General features: G+C 39.3%; 1 protein-coding gene across 1 annotated transcript in view; it reads left to right on the plus strand.

Moving 5' to 3' along the window:
* The first annotated feature begins 13,504 nt into the window (after positions 1 to 13,504).
* The window catches only part of LOC128066026 (S-formylglutathione hydrolase-like), a 71,638-nt gene continuing 68,553 nt past the window's right edge, over positions 13,505 to 16,589 (plus strand). The window contains 2 exon segments of the mRNA XM_052659105.1: positions 13,505 to 13,657; positions 16,313 to 16,421. Coding sequence (XP_052515065.1) covers positions 13,505 to 13,657; positions 16,313 to 16,421 — 262 coding nt within the window.

Raw genomic sequence — 16,589 nt, forward strand, 5'->3', positions numbered from 1 at the left:
AGGTTCTTTTCATGTATTCTTCATACATTGTTATTCTCATACCAACCCATCATGTATGTGCTATCATAATCCCCATTTCAAGTTAAGGAAACAGACCATGGTTCTCTGAGCTTTTCCAGGGTCATGCCGTTAGCAAAGGACAGTACACTGTGTTTCCTAACACTTATTTATAATATATTATTATGTTATATATTATTTATAATATAAATAATTAAATATTATGATAAAGGGGGAATTTCAAGTCCATAGTTTGTGAAAATGATCCAATTAAAGCTTTTTTCTTTTTTTTTCTTAATTATAGATGGCGTTTCCCAGGTGGTACTAATGATAAAGAACCCTCATACCAATTCAGATTAGACATAAGAGATGTGGGTTCAATCCTTGGGTTGGGAAGATCCCCTGGAGATGGGAACAGCAGCCCACTCCAGTATTCTTGCCTGGAGAATCTCATGGACAGAAGAGCCTGGCTGGCTACAGTCCATGGGGTCGCAAAGAGTCGGACATGACCAAAGCGACTAATCACATAACACAGCACAGAGTAATCACAAAAGCTAGATTCTTACCTGATGACATTAATAAAGATAGATTCTTGTTTAGTTTAAGATTCAAACACAAAAAAGAACAAAACATAGAGATGGCGATCTTAAAACTTTTATGAGAGAAACATGTCCTTTAAGGTGACACACCATTAATACCTTTAAATTATAAAAAGCTCTTACATGTCTTGAGGAAAAAATTGATTTCTCAGTAGAACAATTAGCTAAATAATTCAAAAAGATGAAATTTTGATTCAGTTAGAACTAATAATTAACCAAGTTCAAATTAATGGATATTTTTAGAGATTAAAATGGATTTCATACCAAAAAGCATGTTCTGTAATACTGGTATGATTCAAAGCAGTACATTTTTAGGTAAGGCAATTTGTTATTCTGTGTCAAAAATATTTTTAAAATATACATATTCTTTGAACCATAAATTCTACTTCTAACAGAGTGTTACAAATGTATTTCAAGTAACATAATGTCCAACAGTAGAAACCTGACTTAAGCTACAGAACATGACATAGCAGCTAAAAAAATGCCTCAAACAATCAGAGACTGACAGGAAGTTTGCTGTAGTTAGAATGAAATTATGTCAGCCATTGAAGGATTTGACTGTTTTAATACAGATTTTTTTTTATGAGTTAAAGATAAAAATTATTATGCCAGAGTAGCATTTTTAAAATGTCTTGCTGTCTTAATATAGTAATATACACTTAATGTACAAAATACAATAGCATTACTGTTTTAAAATATGTAACTACAGTAACCCAAACAAAAAATAATCAGTATGTTTTAGTATAGTTGCCTTTACTAATTTGTCTTCCCCAAACATTAACTTGAACTCACAGTCTTAGAAATACGAATGCTTAAAATCTAGATGAATAAAGCCTGAGAAACATACATTAGCACTCATGATAGACAACCATCTGATCATTTGTGTTTCACTAGTTCTATTACAATTTATCAGATCAGTACTCCTTCCCCACACAAGAGTTTTCTCTAATCCAAGATTATATACTTAATAGCATATATTATCATGTTTCCAGGGAAATACTACTGACAGGAGGTATTGAGAAATAGGGCTAGGTGTGGGGTGGGAAAAGAGAGAGGAGGAGAGGGAGGGAGAGGTTTATTACAAGGAATTGGTGCAAATAACTGAAACCTGAGGAGTCCCACATTCTGCTGGATAAGTCATCAAGCCTGAGGCCAGGTCCCAAGCAGTGTTGTTGTTCAGGCACTCAGACATGTCCAACATTTTGTGGCTCCATGGACTGTAGCATGCCAGGCTTCCCTGTCCTTCACTATCTCCTAGAGTTTGCTCAAACTCATGTCCATCAAGTCAATGATGCTATCCAACCATCTCATCCTCTGTTGCCCTCTTCTCATTCTGCTCTCTATCTTTCCCTGATCAGGATCTTTTCTAATGATTTGGCTCTTCACATCAGGTGGCCAAGATATTGGAGCTTCAGTTTTAGCATCAGTCCCTGCAATGGATATTCAGGGTTGATTTCCTTTAGGATTCACTGGTTGGAACTCCTTGCTGTCCAAGGGACTCTAAAGAGTCTTCTCCAGCACCACAATTCATAAGCATCAATTCTATGGTGCTCAGGTTTGTTGTAGTCCAACTCTCACATCCGTACATGACTACTGGAAAAACCATAGCTTCGACTATATGGTCCCACATATATTTCTAGTTTAATTCTGAGGTCCTGAAAACCAGGGAAACCAATGTTGTGGTTTCAGTCAAAAGGCCTGCAAGCTCAAGACTCAAGAAGTTCCTGTTTCATTTCAAAAGCTGTCAAGCAGGGGGAATTCTACTCAGAGGAGGGTCAGCCTATTTTTTCTATTCAGGCCTTAAACTGATTGGACGGTCCCTACCACAGCTGTTAGAGAATAATCTGCTTTACTTAGTCAACGCATTTAAAAGTCAATCTCATCCAAAAATACCTTGACATAAATGCCCACCACAGTGTCTGGCCAAATATCTTGGCAGTCCATGACTCAAACAAATTGTCCCATAAAATTAAACATCTCATAAAAGAATGTGCATAAGTGGAGGGGACTGTGGCTGTATATATGTATATGTGACAAAATATGTGTCTGTGGCTATATATATGTAATATTGTATGTAATATGTAATATGGTATGTAAATAACCTTTCCAGTTGCATCAGTTCAGTTCAGTTCAGTCACTTAGTCGTGTCTGACACTTTGCAACCCCATGAATTGCAGCATGCCAGGCCTCCCTGTCCATCACCAACTCCCGGAGTTCACTCAGACTCACGTCCATCGAGTCAGCGATGCCATCCAGCCATCTCATCCACTGTTGTCCCCCTCTCTTCCTGCCCCCAATCCCTCCCAGCATCAGAGTCTTTTCCAATGGGTCAACTCTTCGCATGAGGTGGCCAAAGTGCTGGAGTTTCAGCTTTAGCATCATTCCTTCCAAAGAAATCCCAGGGCTGATCTCCTTCAGAATGGACTGGTTGGCTCTCCTTGCAGTCCAAGGGACTCTCAAGAGTCTTCTCCAACATCACAGTTCAAAAGCATCAATTCTAATAGGTCCTAAATGTGTCCATCAATATACTTTTGTAAATTTAAGTAGCCTACCATGTGGGTTTGGTAGGTCCTTCATCTGAATGTCATCAGTAGAAAACTGAAACTTCTGGAGTTGAGACAATTCTTCAAGTTATCTGCTTTTGTTATCCTCCAGAGAAAAATGGAAGAGTAATCCATTTCTCATCTATACTTCCTTGGAAGTGTTTTCATAGGTTTTCTAAAGATGAGACCCACTCTGGTTCTTTATCAGCCTGCTTCCTTAGAACAAGTCATGCAGACTCATTTCACTTTCTTCCTCATTACTGTTTTATTTTGGTTTCCTTGTTTAAGACAGGAGGCTGAGCACAGTAACTCCTTGTTTGCTGCTGTTATTGTTTCAAGATGCCTAAAGCATTTTACTCAAAAGAAGGGCATCTGTGTAAATGTCTTTCTGGTTGACTTCCCAATACCTATTTCAACCCAAGTCACTGTAAGCCCATGCATCCACTAGATACTGGTGCATTGTTGAATGCTTGACCCAACATTGATCAGTAGAGTGTGGAAGGAGGAGTGCTGAGAGAGATTTTGGGGAAGAGTCACTGCTCCTGTAAGGAGATACACTAGCATGTTGTGCCATTCTTCCTGTGAACATTGCCACATCTAGATGTTACTCTGACATGTGCTGGAGCCGTCTTTTTTAAGACTGAGGGAGCTTACCTTAAAAGCCAAATCTTTCACATATTGTTCATGAGACAGTGGAGACTGAAAGGTAGCCTATGGGTTTTTTTTAAATTTTTTAAAAAATGTTTTACTTTTTAATTTTTTTTTTTTTTTACTTTACAATACTGTATTGGTTTTGCCATACATTGACATGAATCCGCCACGGGTGTACATGGGTTCCCAATCCTGAACCCCCCTCCCACAACCCTCTCCATATCATCTCTCTGAGCCTATGGGGTTTTTAACTGCCATGTCACCCAGTTTTGCAGCCCACTCTCCTCTAAACATCATGCTTGGGAATGCAAGCAGATAAAATTCTTATTGTCTAAGTCAGTTGATTTGAAACGCTCAGATATTTGCCACTGCTAAATGTATAATGCTAGAATAAAAATAGCAGCTATTCAAAATAACCTACTTGTTTCATTAATGTGGTGGTGGTTCAGTCACTAAGTTGTGTCCAACTCTTGCAACCCCATGGACTGTAGTTCACCAAGCTCCTCTTTCTATGGCATTTCTCAGGCTTTAGTCCTAGAATGGGTTGCCATTTCCTTCTTTAGGGGTTATTCCTGACCCAGGGAGCAAATCATTGCAGGCAGATTCTGCTGAGCCACCAGGGAAGCCCTAAAGTCTACCTTGTATCTCTAGAAACATGTATGTTCAATAGTGTAACAGCTAAGTCTCTATATATATCACTACAGATTTTCAAACTGTAAGTAATGCTTGGATCTGTTTTTGGGTATGGTTCATAAATTTTCTTCATTGAAAGTCATGTAGAAGTTTTCCTTCAAGTGTGATTACTTTTTAATAAGATGATACAATAGAAGAAAAACAATGAATGCCTCTTACCTTCAAACAAATAATTCACTTTTCTCAGAATCTTTCAAACTAAATATCACTTGAGTTTTGCTAGATAATCATTTTAAACATTTTCTAAAAAAAAAAAAAAAAATCTTCTTCTACATAACAAAGATGTTACACTGTTTAAGATTTTCAAATTAGAGTGGGGAAGGCCCTTGAAATCCCTTATTGTTTCTGAAGTATACCACAGTTATATTTTGTTCTTATGAATGGAGATGTTTAATAGTACAAGAATGTTTATTTCATACAGTATTTTTCAAGACAGATTTTCTCTCTTACAATAACACTAAGCTACTTCATTTAGAGACCAAAGTTCCATAAATAATATAATCTTAGCATACTGAAGTTTGGTAACATGGAAGTGTTCTCTGAATCAAAAAACTATTTAGCTAAACCCAAGCATCTCCTCTCCAACTCTTAGGAAGTGAAGTATTAAAAATATCTACACAAGTAATCAATAATGAATTCCATAAAGTACATAATTATGTTTGTCATATCTTTGCCCCACATCTCAAATATATCAGCCATAACAATACTAACAGGGAATTACCTGGAGAAGCCATTTTCTTGAGTCATTGTATATAAGTATGATGTTTGTATATTTATATTTTGGCCAAAAATAAGTAACAAAATCAGTGGAAAATATTTCCATTCATATAAATATTATTTTAACTTCACTTTGAAAATTTAAACTACAGCCAATGCCTTATGTGGTTTTTCATGTTGAGTTTAGGTATCATGCTGTGCCTCTTTAGATTTCAAGGAAACCTACCAGTTAGCACATTGTAAACATCAAGTAAATATTTAATAATGACTTCTAATCACTCCCATAAACAAAAGGAGAATCAAAAGCAGTAGCCTCTTGAAAAACTCACTCTAAGATATAATTGAAAGTGAGTGTTTCTTATACTTAATAAATATGTAAGTAGAGAGGGCTGGAATATTCAGCATAGCTACATGAATGTGTGCATATAAAATAATATTCTGATCATGTAGGAAATAAGGTTAATACTGAACAAATTAGTGAGGTAATTCAAGCAAGGAAAATCCCCTCTAAGAATAGCTGAATGAGACCTGTGTTATATGAATAAATGGTATAAAATTAAGGAAAGAGGAGATTCTTTTCCTGAGTGAAAGAGTGTTCATTCAGTTTCCAAATATGGAAGGCTACACTGCACTGTAAATAATCTGCATATAAATAAGAACATTGTGTTTCTTATTAGAGACTAGAAAGAATATGAAAATTATACATGAACCTATTACTGATTCAAAATAAGTTATTTATTATTCTAATTGAGAAATCACAAATTTCATTTAAATTTAACATCTTAAAATACATTGTGTGGTCTAAGTTGCTACAGTCATATCTGACTCTGCGACACTATGGATGGTAGCCCACCAGGCTCCTCGAAACCATGGGATCTGCCAGGCAAGAATACTGGAGTGTATTGCCATTTCCTCCTCTCAAGGATCATCCCCACCCAGGGATAAAATCTTGTTTCTTATGTCTCCTGCATAGACATGCAGATTCTTTACCACTAGCACCACTTCAGTTCCGTTGCTCTGTCCTGTCCAACTCTTTGCAACCACATGGACTGCAGCATGCCAGGCTTCCCTGTCCAACATCAACTCCCAGAGCTTACTCAAACTCAAGTCCATTGAGTCAGTGATGCCATCCAACCATCTCATCCTCTGTCGCCCCCTTCTCCTCCTGCCTTCAATCTTACCCAGCATCAGGGTCTTTTCCAGTAAGTCAGTTCTTTGCATCTGGTGGCCAAAGTATTGGAGCTTCAGTTTCAGCATCAGTCCTTCCAGTGAATATTCAGGACTGATTTCCTTTAGGATTAACTGGTTTGATCTCCTTGTAGTCCAACACGCCACAGTTCAAAAGCATCAGTTGTTCAGCACTCAGCAGTCGGGAAGCCCTAAATACATACAGATCATTTCAGTCGCTCAGTCCTGTCAGACTCTTTCCATCCCCATTGACTGCAGCACACCAGGCTTCCCTGTCCATCATATTAATCCATGATAAAACAAACAAACAAACATCCAGTTTAATGTCATTCCTCTCTACATCAAGCAGGATCTAGTGGCTTAATGTACCTCTCTATTTTATATATGTTGAAGCTAAAGATAGAATGCCTGATGAACTATGGATGGAGGCTCGTGACATTGTAGAGGAGACAGGGATCAAGACCATCCCCACGGAAAAGAAATGCAAAAAGGCAAAATAGCTGTCTGGGAAGGCCTTAGAAATAGATGTGAAAAGAAGAGAAGGGAAAAGCAAATGAGAAAAGGAAAGATATAAGCATCTAAATGCAGAGTTCCAAAGAATAGCAAGGAGAGATAAGAAAGCCTTCTTCAGCAATCAATGAAAAGAAATAGAAGAAAACAACAGAGTGGGAAAGACTAGAGATCTCTTCAAGAAAATTAGAGATACCAAGGGAACATTTCATGCAAAGATGGGCTCGATAAAGGACAGAAACGGTATGAACCTAACAGAAGCAGAAGATATTAAGAAGAGGTGGCAAAAATATTCAGAGGAACTACACAAAAATGATCTTCATGACCCAGATAATCATGATGGTGTGATCACTCACCTAGAGCCAGACATCCTGGCATGTGAAGTCAAGTGGGCCTTAGGAAGCATCACTATGAACAAAGCTAGTGGAGGTGATGGAATTCCAGCAGAGCTATTTCAGATCCTAAAGGATGATGCTGTGAAACTGCTGCACTCAATATGCCAGCAAACTTGGAAAACTCAGCAGTGGCCACAGGACTGGAAAAGGTCAGTTTTCATTCCAATCACAAAGAAAGAAAAGGCCAAAGAATGCTCAACTATCGCACAATTGCACTCATCTCACATGCTAGTAAAGTAATGCTCAAAATTCTCCAAGGCAGACTTCAGCCATACATGAATCATGAACGTCCAGATGTTCAGGCTGGTTTTAGAAAAGGCAGAGGAACCGGATATGAAATTGCCAACATCTTCTGGATCATGGGAAAAACAAGAGAGTACCAGAAAAACATCTATTTCTGCTTTATTGACTATGCCAACGCCTCTGACTGTGTGGATCACAATAAACTGTGGAAAGTTCTGAAAGAGATGGGAATATCAGGCCAGCTGACCTACCTCTTGAGAAACCTATATGCAGGTCAGGAAGCAATAGTTAGAATTGGACATGGAAAAACAGACTGGTTCCAAATAGGAAATGGAGTTCATCCAGGCTATATATTGTTACCCTGCTTATTTAACTTATATGCAGAGTATATCATAAGAAATGCTGGGCTGGAAGAAGCACAAGCTGGAATCAAGATCACCAGGAGAAATATCAATAACCTCAGATATGCAGATGCACTACCCTTATGGCAGAAAGTGAAGAGGAACTAAATAGCCTCTTGATGAAAGTGAAAGAGGAGAGTGAAAAAGTTGGCTTAAAGCTCAACATTCAGAAAACGAAGATCATGGCATCCGGTCCCATCACTTCATGGGAAATAGATGGGGAAACAGTGGAAACAGTGTCAGACTTTATTTTTTGGAGCTCCAAAATCACTGCAGATGATGATTGCAGCCATGAAATTAAAATATGCTTACTCCTTGGAAGGAAAGTTATGATCAACCTAGATAGCATATTCAAAGCAGAGACATTACTTTGCCAACAAAGGTCCATCAAGTTAAGGCTATGGTTTTTCCAGTGGTCATGTATGGATGTGAGAGTTGGACTGTGAGGAAAGCTGAGCACTGAAGAATTGATGCTTTTGAACTGTGGTGTTGGAGAAGACTCTTGAGAGTCCCTTGGACTGCAAGGAGATCCAACCGGTCCATTGTAAAGGAGATCAGCCCTGGGATTTCATTGGAAGGACTGATGCGAAAGCTGAAACTCCAATACTTTGGCCACCTCATGCAAAGAGTTGACTCATTGGAAAAGACTCTGATGCTGGGAGGGATTGGGGGCAGGAGGAGAGGGGGACGACAGAGGATGAGATGGCTGGATGGCATCACTGACTCGATGGATGTGTTTGCGTGAACTCCGGGAGATGGTGATGGACAGGGAGGCCTGGCATGCTGCAATTCATGGGGTCACAGAGTTGGACACGACTGAGCTACTGAACTGAACTAAAGTCTAAAGAATTTGCCTCAGATCTCAAAGCAAGTAAGTTTCAGAATTAGGTTTGAAAACTAAATGCACATGATTATTCCACTTTACTATTTCACTAATATTAAATTTCTTAGTAAGGGGGCAAAAAAGGTTCAGCACTTTTTTGGAACTTAAAACAGTGCAATTTGAGATGACACCACTGAATTATAGTTTGTACAATACAACATTTTATCCCTTGAAATGAAGTAACTTCAGTTAAATATTAAAGATGTTTTCCCCCTAAAATATTTTCCCCAGGGAGGTAGAAAAAGGAAATCAATGTGTAATAGTTTATCCTCTAAACTATGTGACTCTTCAGTTTTCAAGAGTTTGACTGAGCATATATTTAGTTATTCATCCCTGCAAAACACTGTTGAAGCATCAAAACAAGAAAAAATATTTTAAAATGCAAAAAAGTTTTTTAAATGACAGTGACGATCAGGAAGGGCTGTGGAAAGCATTGATGCATTCATTTGATGGATTTCATGAAGACAAAAATCAGGGAGAACCACACTGATGGACATGTAGGGGCAAAGGACACCACTCAGAGCATTTACAAGAGAAGACTTTTCTATAAGCAAGAGCTGTTTTTCATTGTAGAAAAACCCTGGAGCAGATTTTATAGTTATGATCTATTCTGAAGAATATTTCATGTATTCTTGAGAAAAATACATGTTCTGCTGTTATTGGCTGGAGTATTTTCTGGATATCTGCATATTTAATTTATTTTTCAGTTTAATTGAGTCACACAGTCGTGTCTGACCCTTTGCGACCCCAAGGACTACAGCATTTAGGACTCCATGTACATCACCAACTGCTGGAGTTTACTCAAACTGATATCCATTGAGTCAGTAATGCCATGCAACCATCATATCCTCTGTGGTCCCCTTCTCCTCCCGCCTTCAATCTTTCCCAACATCAGGGTCTTTTCAAATTAGTGTTAGCAGGTATCTATATAAAAAGTTAAACTTATCATTTTATTTAATGTCATAATTGTATAACTTTTTATAAAGATTCAAAGGATTTATTCTATAATATTTGATTTTAAAAATGAGTTTATTTTTCAGGATGATGCACAGTTCAGTTCAGTTCAGTCACTCAGTCATGTCTGACTCTTTGTGACCCAAGGAATGCAGCACAACAGGCCACCCTGTCCATCACCGACTCCCGGACTTTACTCAAACTAATGTCCATTGAGTTGCTGATGCCCTCCAGCCATCCCATCCTCTGTCATCCTCTTCTCCTCTGGCCTTCAAACTTTCCAGCAAAAGGGTCTTTTAAAATGAGTCAGCTCTTTGCATCAGGTGGCCAAAGTATTAGAGTTTCGGCTTCAACACCAGTCCTTCCAATGAACATTAAGGAATGATCTCCTTTAGGAGAGTCTAGTTGGATGTCCTTGCAGTTTCAAGGGTCTTCTCCGACAACACAGTTCAAAAACATCAATTATTCGGTGCTCAGCTTTCTTTATAGTCCAACTCTCACATCCATACATGACCACTGGAAAAACCATAGTCTTCACTAAATGGACCTCTGTTGGCAAAGTAATGCCTCTGCTTTTTAATAAGCTGTCTAGGTTGGTCATAACTTTTCTGGCAAGTAGTGTCTTTTAATTTCATGGCTGCAGTCACCATCTGCAGTGATTTTGGAGCCTTAAAAGATAAATTCTGATACTGTTTCCACTGTTTCCCTATGTATTTCCCATGAAGTGATGGGACCAGATGCCATGATCTTTGTTTTTTGAATGTTGAGCTTTAAGCCAACTTTTTCACTCTCCTCTTTCACTTTCATCAAGAGACTCTGTAGTTCCTCTTCACTTTCTGCCATAAGGGTGGTATCATCTGCATATCTGAGGTTATTGGTATTTCTCACAGCAATATTGATTCCAGCTTGTGCTTCTTCCAGCCTAGCGTTTCTCATGATGTACTCTGCATAGAAGTTAAATAAGCAGGGTGACAATATACAGCCTTGACATACTCCTTTTCTGTTTGGAACCAGTCTGTTGTTCCATGTCCAGTTCTAACTGTTGCTTCCTGACCTGCATATAGGTTTCTCAAGAGGCAGGTCAGGTGGTCTGGTATTCCCATCTGTTTCAGAATTTTCCACGGTTTATTGTGATCCACACAGTCAGAGGCTTTGGCATAGTCAATAAAGCAGAAATAGATGTTTTTCTGGAACTCTCTTGCTTTTTCCATGATCCAGAAGATGTTGGCAAATTGATCTCCGGTTCCTCTGCCTTTTCTAAAACCAGCTTGAACATCTAGAAGTTCACGGTTCATGTATTGCTGAAGCCTGGCTTGGAGTATTTTGAGCATTACTTTACTAGCATGTGAGATGAGTGCAATTGTGCAGTAGTTGAGCATTCTTTTGCATTGCCTACTTGACCTTTTCCAGTCCTGTGGCCACTGCTGAGTTTTCCAAGTTTGCTGGCATATTGAGTGCAGCAGTTTCACAGCATCATCCTTTAGGATCTGAAATAGCTCTGCTGGAATTCCATCACCTCCACTAGCTTTGTTATAATGATTCTTCCTAACGCCTGCTTGACTTCACATGCCAGGATGTCTGGCTCTAGGTGAGTGATCACACCATCATGACTATCTGGGTCGTGAAGATCATTTTTGTGTAGTTCCTCTAAACATTTTTGCCACCTCTTCTTAATATCTTCTGCTTCTGTTAGGTCCATACCATTTCTGTCCTTTATCGAGCCCATCTTTGCATGAAATGTTCCCTTGGTATCTCTAATTTTCTTGAAGAGATCTCTAGTATTTCCCATTCTTGTTTTCCTGTATTCCTTTGCACTGATCACTGAGGAAGGCTTTATCATTTCTCCTTGCTATTCTTTTATCTCTGCATTCAAGTGGGTATTTCTTTCCTTTTCTCCTTTGCTTTTTATTTCTCTTCTTTTCACAGGTATTTGTAAGGTTTTTTTGTTTGTTTGCTTGTGGTTTGTTTTTTTTTTGCATTTATTTTTCCTGGAGATGGTCTTGTTCCCTGTCTCCTGTACAGTGTCATGAACCTCCATCCATGGTTCATCAGTTAGTCTATCAGATTTAATCCCTCGAATCTATTTCCTACTTCCACTGTATAATCCTTGGGGATCTGATTCAGGTCATACCTGAATGGTCTAGTGGTTTTCCCTACTTTCGTCAATTTAAGTCTGAATTTGGCAATAAGGAGTTCATGATCTGAGCCACATTCAGCTCCCAGTGTTGTTTTTGCTTACTGTATAGAACTTCTCCATCTTTGGCTGCAGAGAATATAATCAATCTGATTTTGGTGTTGACCATCTGGTGATGTCCATGTGTAGAGTCTTCTCTTGTGTTGTTGAAAGAGGGTATTTGCTATTACCAGTGCATTCTCTTGGCAGAACTCTATTAGTCTTTGCCCTGCTTCATTCTTCACTCCAAGGCCAAACTTGCCTGTTACTCCAGGTGTTTCTTGACTTCATACTTTTGCATTCCAGTCTCCTATAATGAAAAGGAGATCTTTTTTGGATGTTAATTCTAGAACGTCTTGTAGGTCTTCAAAACTGTTCAACTTCAGCTTCTTCATCATTCTTGGTTGGGTCACAGACTTGGATTACTGTGATATTCAATGGTTTACCTTGGAAATGAACAGAGATCATTCTGTTGTTTTTGAGATTGCACCCACGTACTGCATTTCAGATTCTTTTGTTGACTGATGGCGACTCCATTTCTTCTAAGGGATTCTTGCCCATAGTAGTAGATACATTGGTCATATGAATTAAATTCACCCATTCCAGTCCACTTTAGTTCGCTGATTCCTAAAATGTCAACGTTCACTCTTGCTATCTCCTATTTGATCACTTCCAATTTGCCTTGATTCGTGGACCTAACATTCCAGGTTCCTAGGCAATACTGCTCTTGACAGCATCAGACCTTGCTTCCATCACCAGTCACATCCACAACTGGGTGGTGTTTTTACTTTGGTTCCAACCCTTCATTCTTTCTGAAGTTATTTCTACGTTGATCTAAAGTAGCATATTGGGCACCTACTGACCTTCAGAGTTCCTCTTTCAGTGTCCCATCTTTTTGCCTTTTCTTACTGTTCATAGGGTTCTTAAGGCAGGAATACTGAAGTGGTTTGCCATTCCCTTCTCCAGTGGACGACATTTTGTCAGAACTCTCCAACATAACCCATCCATCTTGGGTGGCCCTACAGGGCATGGCTCATAGTTTCACTGAGTTAGACAAGGCTATGGTCTATGTGATTAGATTGGTTAGTTTTCTGTGATGGTGTTTTTCAGTCTTTCTGCCCTTTGATGGAGAATGATAAAAGCCTTATGAAAGCTTCCTGATGGGAGAGACTGACTGGGGGTGGAGGGGATACTGGGTCTTCTTCTGATGGGCAGGTCTGTGCTCAGTAAATCTTTAATCCAATCTTCTGATGATGGATAGAGCTGTGTTCCCTCCCTGCTATTTACCTGGGGCCAAACTTTGGTGGAGGTAATGAAGATAATGGTGACTTCCCTCAAAAGATCCCAGGCATGTACTGCCACACTTGGTGCCCCCAATCCTGCAGCAGGCCACCACTGACCTATGCTTTCACCTGAGACTCCTGAACACTCACAGGAAAGTCTCCTGTGAAGTCACTGTTCCTTTCTCCTGGGTCCTTGTGCACAAGGTTCTGTTTGTGTGCTGCAAGAGTCTATCTCCCAGTCCTATATAAGTTCTGGCAGCTTATAGTGGGGTTAATGGCGACCTCCTCCAAGAGGGCTTATGCCACACGCACACCCGGGACCCCTGTCCCTGCAGCAGAGCACTGCCAACCCGTACCTCCGCAGAAGACGCTCAAACCCAGTTCTGTCTCAGTCTCTGTGGGGCCCCTGGGGCCTGGTGCATACAAGGTTTGTTTCAGCCCTCTGAGAGTCTCTGGCAGGAATGGGGTTTGATTCTAAATGTGAATTTGCCCCTCCTATCATCTTGCTGGGGCTCCCGTTTACCCTTGGACATGGCGTATCTCCTCACAGCCACTCCAGTGCCTATCGTCTTACCTGGGTTTTTCTGACTTTGGACATGGGGTACCTTCTCACGGCTGCTGCTCCTGACCTTTTCTTCCTTTCTTTGCTCTTACCCATCAAAACCAGAAAGGGATATGAACTCCAGTGGCCAGGAACTGGCTCTCGCAATCGTTAGCTGAGATCTCGGTGTCCACTTGCTCCAGTGGCCCTGGGCGGGTTCCCCAGCATCGAGCTGCTCCTAAGTCACTAGAGTTCTGTGGCTGCAGCTAACTCTTAGTGTTTCCCAAATCTTTATTTCCTTGTTTACCTACTACATAATTCTTTTATATGGTGTTATGGAGTTTTGAATTCTCCCTAGGTATATATCTATATCCATATATTTGTTAATTGGTATCAGTTAATAATATATTGACTCAATAGACATGAATTTGGATAAACTCCGGGAGTTGGTGATGGACAGGGAGGCCTGGCGTGCTCTCAGGTCCTTTTGTTCAGCTGTTTCTTCTTCTTCTTCTTTTTTTTTTATTATAGTTTTTTATTTTTTTAATTTTAAAATCTTTAATTCTTACATGTGTTCCCAAACATGGACCCCCCTCCCACCTCCCTCCCCATAACATCTCTGTGGGTCATCCCCATGCACCAGCCCCAAGCATGCTGTATCCTGCGTCAGACATAGACTGGCGATTCAATTCTTACATGATAGTATACATGATAGAATGCCATTCTCCCAAATCATCCCACCCTCTCCCTCTCCCTCTGAGTCCAAAAGTCCGTTATACACAGCTGTGTCTTTTTTCCTGTCTTGCATACAGGGTCGTCATTGCCATCTTTCTAGATTCCATATATATGTGTTAGTATACTGTATTGGTGTTTTTCTTTCTGGCTTACTTCACTCTGTATAATCAGCTCCAGTTTCATCCATCTCATCAGAACTGATTCAAATGAATTCTTTTTAACGGCTGAGTAATACTCCATTGTGTATATGTACCACAGCTTTCTTATCCATTCATCTGCTGATGGACATCTAGGTTGTTTCCATGTCCTGGCTATTATAAACAGTGCTGCGATGAACATTGGGGTACATGTGTCTCTTTCAATTCTGGTTTCCTCGGTGTGTATGCCCAGCAGTGGGATTGCTGGGTCATAAGGGAGTTCTATTTGCAATTTTTTAAGGAATCTCCACACTGTTCTCCATAGTGGCTGTACTAGTTTGCATTCCCACCAACAGTGTAGGAGGGTTCCCTTTTCTCCACACCCTCTCCAGCATTTATTGCTTGCAGATTTTTGGATCGCAGCCATTCTGACTGGTGTGAAGTGGTACCTCATTGTGGTTTTGATTTGCATTTCTCTGATAATGAGTGATGTTGAGCATCTTTTCATGTGTTTGTTAGCCATCCGTATGTCTTCTTTGGAGAAATGTCTATTTAGTTCTTTGGCCCATTTTTTGATTGGATCGTTTATTTTTCTTTTCATAAGTTGCTTGTATATTTTTGAGATTAGTTGTTTGTCAGTTGCTTCATTTGCTATTATTTTCTCCCATTCTGAAGGCTGTCTTTTCACCTTGCTTATATTTTCCTTTGCTGTGCAGAAGCTTTTAATTTTAATTAGATCCCATTTGTTTATTTTTGCTTTTATTTCCAGAATTGTGGGAGGTGGATCATAGAGGATCCTGCTGTGATTTATGTCTGAGAGTGTTTCTTCTTAATGGTTTCTTTTCTGTTTAAGCCAAGATTTCTGATATTTCATTCAATTTGTCCAAAGAATTTGTTGCTACTATATTTTTGAGTCATTTACTTAATGCTTACTGTAGATCTTATCATATATGGGGCTTCCCTGGTGGCTCAGATGGTAAAGAATCTGCCTGCAATGCAGGAGACCCAGGTTTGATCAATGGGACAGGAAGAATTCCTGGAGAATGGAATGGCTACCCACTGCAGTATCCTTGCCTGGAAAATCCCATGGACAGAGGAGCCTGGCAGGCTGCAGAATATGGGGTCACAAAGAATCAAATGTGAATAACAATTTCACTTTTCTTTTTTTTTTTTTTTTCACTTTACCATATATATTTTAAAAGTGGAAGGTAAGTTGCTCAGTTATGTCCAAATACCTTAACTGATCAGAATTCACTTCAGACTTATTTCAGTGAGACTAGAAACTGTACTGCTTTGTATCTTTAGTCCAACTTCCCAATTATTATGTTATTAGTGTTTCAGACGTATCTATATAGCTTAAAGTAGCAATATATTATTATAAATGTTTCTTTCTATACTTGTATATGTTCTTTAAAGTCTGAAAAGAAGAGAGCAATGATTTACTTAAAGGATTTATTGTGCTAACCTTCCTATTTACCAATTCTCGTTCTCTTCATTAGTTCCTGAGAATTTAAGTTACCATCTGGGTTTTATTTCCTTATTCCAATACAGCTTTGCTGTCATCTGCCTACTTTGTGTTCTTACTGTCAAATATAGTGTGTGTCTATATATTATAGTCCCAACAGTGCATTTATATATACATTTTTTTATGTAATTGCTTTTTCATCAGCTAAGACAAGAAAGAGAAAATAAGCCTGTATACTGCTTTTATGATTACACAATGACTTGTTTGATTGCTTCCTCTCTTATCAAATCTCTGCTACAGAAAATGTATACAGGTAATGGCATGCTCTTCTGCAAATGACACCCCTACTTTATGAGCAAGAAGCTGGGTAGGGCAAGGGGATCTGGTGATCTTTTCTTGCTTCTCCCAGAGTATACATTTCATTCTACAGTGAATTGGAAAGAGGACATTAAAGACCCCAGTGCTCTCAGCCTGTTGCCTT

The sequence above is a fragment of the Budorcas taxicolor genome, chromosome 20 (assembly GCF_023091745.1).
Source record: "Budorcas taxicolor isolate Tak-1 chromosome 20, Takin1.1, whole genome shotgun sequence".
NCBI lineage: Eukaryota > Metazoa > Chordata > Mammalia > Artiodactyla > Bovidae > Budorcas > Budorcas taxicolor.